At 38.9% G+C, this 5,687-nt stretch overlaps 1 protein-coding gene across 1 annotated transcript; it reads right to left on the reverse strand.

The window, feature by feature from the left end:
- Nucleotides 1–1,580: 1,580 nt before the first annotated feature.
- On the reverse strand, nucleotides 1,581–2,246 carry LOC109155595 (uncharacterized mitochondrial protein AtMg00810-like). Its single transcript, XM_019303215.1, has one exon. It carries the CDS (start codon nucleotides 2,244–2,246, stop codon nucleotides 1,581–1,583), a length of 666 nt encoding a protein of 221 aa, XP_019158760.1.
- Nucleotides 2,247–5,687: the final 3,441 nt, after the last annotated feature.

Raw genomic sequence — 5,687 nt, forward strand, 5'->3', positions numbered from 1 at the left:
GATTTTTTTGGGTTGCACTCTCAAGATGGTCCTTAAATGCAGCACATCTTTGATTATGTGATTTCAAACTACTAGTGCCACTCGTTGTTGCACACTTAAATTCTTTAAAGTAGTAATTTACATTTACATTTATCCTTGTTGTCCTCCAATTTAGTAAAGTGATTCCATACCTCAGACCTTGGAGCAATTGGTTTCGGTGGAAGTCCACTGTTGGTACGTTTTCTTTTTTGTCCCACCGATTCTTCAATTGGCTCAGTTGGAGTGCTACTTGGAGTGTCACTTGGAATGTTTCCTTGATGCGAAGATAAAGAATCATCCATCTACATTATCAAATTGAAATGTAAACGGGCCATCCACTTAAACTGTAACTGACTGGAGTCATTCTAAATTGGAATGTAAGTATGTAACACTGGAATTAATTCCAGTGAACTGGCATTGAACTGGAATATTCTTCCAGTTCACTGGAATGGTATTCCAGTGAACTGGACTTTAAATTCCAGTGAACTGGAGAGTGAATACTCCAGTGATATCCAGTTCACTGGAATTGAAGGGAAAATTCCAGTTCAATTCCAGTGAACTAGAAAATTGAAATAAAGTGTTTAATAAACCTAATGAAATTGATATACAACATTAAGTCATATACAACATTAGAACTTACAAGTATAGAACATAATGAACTTGAAATTCTAGAACACCAAGTCTAAATAAAAGCCCTAATTCAAAATTCAAGACTATTCAAATTGAAATAAGAAATCGAAAAAATGTATAAACTATAAAGTATAAACTATAAAACTAAAAAATATAAAATAGAAAAGACAAACATTACCTTGGTCGCGGGTGTTCTTCGGGCTTCACTCTTCAACTATGGTCTGAGTCTATGGCAGAGGCGTGACTCGTGAGTGCGTGACAGCAACTCAGCAAGAGATGAGGAATAGTGGATGGCGGAGGCATGGCATGGTGGCGGAGGCGTGGCGCGGTGGCGGAGGGCGAGAGTGCGAGGGGGTGAGTGTCGATGATGAAAGGAATTAGGGTTATTAGATGATCTGAAGAACTACTGAAGAAGTATTAGACTATTAGTTATTTAGTATTTTAGTTTATTATATATAATAAATATTATTTAAAAAAAAAAAAACTGATCGGTTTGTCGGTTCGGTTCGGTTTTTTACTGAACCGAACCGAACAGAACGGTTTCTCCTTATCGAGTACCGATCGGTACTTCGGGTAGAAACCAAATCGAACCGAACCAGTTCGGTTTGGTTCGGGTGACCCGAACCGAAGTGCCCAGGCCTAATGCCTGATATCGATATGCTTTGTTCTTGAGTGCTGTACTGCGTTTTTGAAATATCTATTGCGCTTTTGGTATCGCAATGAATGGTCATAGTTGATTGATGAATTCCATAGTCTTCTAGCATCTGTTTCATCCAAAGTAGTTGTGTGCAACAACTTCCTGCTGCAATGTATTCTGCCTCAGCTGTTGATAAAGATATCGAATTTTGTTTTTTGCTTGTCTAAGATACTAGATTTGTTCGTAGGAAAAAACATCCCCCTGAGGTGCTTTTCCTGTCATCTATGGTTCCTACCTAATCGGCATCACAATAGGCTGACAAGTGATGATTGGTATCGAAAGAATACCAAATTCCTAAGTCGGTAGTTCCTTTGACATATTTAATGATTCTTTTAACTGCTTTTAGATGTTGTTCGGTAGGATTGGCTTGATATCTGGCACATATTCCTACTCCAAAGTTTAGATCTGGCCTACTTGCAGTTAAATACAGTAGGCCTCCTATCATGCTTCGATAGAGAGTTTGCTCAACCTTTTTACCTTCTAAATCTTTTGAAATCCTTTCTGTTGTTGGAACAGGTGTTCTGACAACTTTGCTTTCTTCTAGACCAAATCTCTTAACTAGGTTCTTTGCATATTTGCTTTGTGATACAAAGATCCCATTATCTAGTTGTGTTGTTTGTAGGCCTAAGAAGTAGTTTAGTTCACCTACCATGCTCATCTCAAATTCTCCTTCCATGTTAGTGATGAATTGGTTTTTGTGGCTTTCAAGTGTTGATCCAAAAACTATGTCATCAACATAGATCTGAGCAATGACAATGTCTTGACCATAGTGTTTGACAAATAGGGTTTTGTCAACTCTTCCTCTTTTGTAGCCCTTTTTGATTAGAAATTCAGTGAGTCGTTCATACCACGCTCGTGGTGCTTGTTTCAACCCATATAGAGCTTTGTTGAGTTTAAACATGTTTTGTGGAAGATGAGGATCCAACATAGACTTCTTCTTTTAAATTGCCATTTAAAATGCTGATTTTACATCCATTTGATAGAGTTTTATCTTGAGTATGCATGCTACTGCTATGAGGAGCCGAATTGATTCAATTCTGGCTACTGGGGCAAATGTTTCCTCAAAGTCTGTTCCTTCAACTTGTGTATATCCTTGTGCTACTAGACGAGCTTTGTTTCTTGTTATGTTTCCTTGTTCATCTGTTTTGTTCTTGTAAATCCATTTTGTCCCAATAAATATTGGCTTTTTCAGGTTTAGGGACTAACTCCCAGACGTTGTTTCTTTCAAATTGTTGTAATTCTTCTTGAACGACTTCCACCCAAAATTCATCATTTAAGGCTTCAGTAATGTTTTTAGGTTCTATTTTGGAAGTGTAGCAGTAGTCTCCTTCCTCCATTTTTCGATAATCTTGTTTCTTTCCTCTAGTTTTGATCCCTTCATTAAGTCCTCCTATAATATTTTCTAAGGGATGATTTTTCTGTGTCCTTAGTAGTGTGACTTTCTTCAATTTCCTCAATGGGTTTTGTTTCTTGTTTCTCTGTTGTTTCTGTTTCAGATTTCTGGTCCAGAGTTTCAACAGCACTTGGTCCTTCTTCATCAGTGGTGAGTTCATCTGAAGATGTGTCATTAATGACAACATTTATGGATTCCATGACGCTGTTTGTTCTGAAGTTGAATACCCGGTAAGCCCTGCTATTTGATGAGTATCCTAGGAATATTCCTTCATCTCCTTTGATATCAAACTTTCCCAATGGTTCTCTATCTTTTAATATGTAGCATTTGCTCCCAAAGACATGAGTATGCTTCAGGTTCGGTGCTTTTCCTTTCCAGATTTGATAAGGTGTCATGTTGGTTTCTTTTCGTATATATACTCGATTTATCAAGTAACATGCGGTGTTTATTGCTTCAGCCCAAAATCTTGGTGATAATCTTTTATGATTTAAAAGAACCCTTGCCATTTCTTGGATAGTTCGATTTTTCCTTTCGACTATTACATTTTGTTGGGGTGTTTTTGGAGCGGAGAATTCATGATGAATTCCATTTTCTATGTAATACTCTCTGAACTTTGAGGCTTCGAATTCTCTACCATGATCACTTCTTAAACTGATGATTTTTCCTATTTTACCATCCTTTTCATTTTGGATTTTGATGATGAGAGTTTTGAAGGTTGTGAATGCTTCGGACTTCTCTCTAAGGAAGTTTACCCATGTGAATCGTGAGTAGTCATCAACAGTCACATAGACGTACCTTTTTCCTCCTATGATTTCTGTTTGAGTAGGTCAAAATAGATCCATGTGGAGTAACTCCAAAATTCTGGAGGTGTGTATTCCCAATGTCTTCTTGTGAGTTGTTCGTGTGATTTTGTTTTCAAGGCATACTTTCTATTTTCATCTATGTCGAGTGTTGGAAGCCAGATTCTAGCGACGCGTGTTTTTGTGACGGATGAATTCCGTCGCTAAACACTTTAGCGACGGATTTTTGCTATTTAGCGATGGAATTTGTCCGTCGCTATTTTTGCATTTTTTTTTTGTAGTGGTAGTACCTTTTTAACGAGCCTATGTTCAGGAATAGGTTCGCCTAGATTGATTGCATCTCCGGAGATGCTTAGAACTCTGGCGCTAAATTGAGTGATGTTCTCTTCTTCTTCCATTTTCAGGTTTTCAAAATCTGTTTGTATCATTTGTAATTTGGATTGCTTGACAGATGTGTTCCCTTCATGATGATTACATAATATATCCCATGCAACTTTGGCTATGCTAGTGGTGGCGATCAGTTTGAAGGTATCTTCACTTACAGCTCCATAGATGGCGTTCATTGCTTTCGAGTTGAAATCATATTCTTTTCTTTCTTCTTCGCTCCAGTCAATTTTAGGTTTTCGATTTCCTTTATCATCAACTGGAGTTTTCCATTCGTTTTCTATAGCATTCCAGACACATTCTCCTTGTGCCAAGATATATATTCTCATTCTGGCTTTCCAATAGGAGAAGTTCGTGCCAAATAGGGCAGGTGGCCTGTTGTTTGATAGTCCTTCTCTTGGAAATTTCATTAGGATCCTACTAGTAACTTAAGCAGTTTGGCTCTGATACCAATTGAAATATATATAAGCGCAGCACACAATGACGTTAAAACTGACGTTGTAACACAAATGATCTGTAACGCAGTTTGGGCAAACAACCCTAATCTGTCAGGCACTTCTCAATTTGAGAATTTGCCTAAATCCACTAAAAGCTTAATATTTAAAGTACACTTGTTTGGATCCTGAGATTACACAATAGAATGATCTTTCTTACCGAACTATTGAAACCTAAACACATGTACTACTTTCTAGGGGATTTTGGTGTCTCTTCTCAATGACTCTCGTACCTCACCAGTTAGATCTTGAAAGCTTGACCTCCTGTGTTGATGAGTACCTGCTTTTATAATGCCAAGAGTCATATGTTGGTTCTAAGAAGGTTTTGTTAATCCTAACTAAAATAGGAGTAGGGATCTTGATTCCTACTTGATTTAGTAATCCCTTTTTGCACAGAATTTGACAAGCCATTTTGAATCAACAATTTTCCTGTTTCATATCACTATATACTCATTTACAATTAAGTCTCGCACACCTTCTATTTCACAACTCAAAGAAACTAGTATCTTGTTTATGCTTTCTGGCTCACATTCTCCCTTCCGTGAACTTTGATCCTTTCCTACATCCTTGATAACATGAAGAGGAAGCTTAGTAAGTGGAAAGCCGACTCTTTAAGCTTAGCCGATCGATGGGTCCTGGTCCAATCGTCACTAACAACAGTCCCGGTTTACACCATGCAAACGGTGGCACTCCCGGTAAGTACTTGTAATGACATTGATAAGATTTGCAGGGACTTTCTCTGGGGCTCCAATGAAAGTGAAAAGAAAATTCATCTACTCAATTGGAGGGAAGTATGCAGGCCTAGGGAGCAAGGTGGTCTGGGTCTAAGGATGGCTAAAGAATTCAACCTGGCCCTCCTAGCGAAGCTCGCGTGGCAATGCCTCAATAACCCGGACAAGATCTGGGTTAACGCAATGAACCACAAGTACATTCAAGGTAATAACTTCTTCACCACCCCGCACCCCGTCAAATGCATCTTGGACCTGGAAGAGTTTTACCAAAGGACACACAGTCATAGAGACTGGAGCCCGGTGGCGTATTGGGAATGGCAGTTCGCTGGATTTTTTGTCGGACTGGTGGGTCAGCGACAAGCCCCTTGGCCTCGAAACGAATGTGGATATCCCCGATCATCTCTGCAATGTAAAAGTTAGTGATTTTATCAGCCAAAACCGCACTTGGGACGTGGATGTCCTTCTCGGTATTCTGCCTCCCACCATCGTGAACAAGATCCGTGCCACCCCAATACCTGTTGATGCAACAACACAGGATCG

Source organism: Ipomoea nil, unplaced genomic scaffold, assembly GCF_001879475.1.
Source record: "Ipomoea nil cultivar Tokyo-kokei standard unplaced genomic scaffold, Asagao_1.1 scaffold0276, whole genome shotgun sequence".
NCBI classification, from domain to species: Eukaryota; Viridiplantae; Streptophyta; class Magnoliopsida; order Solanales; family Convolvulaceae; genus Ipomoea; species Ipomoea nil.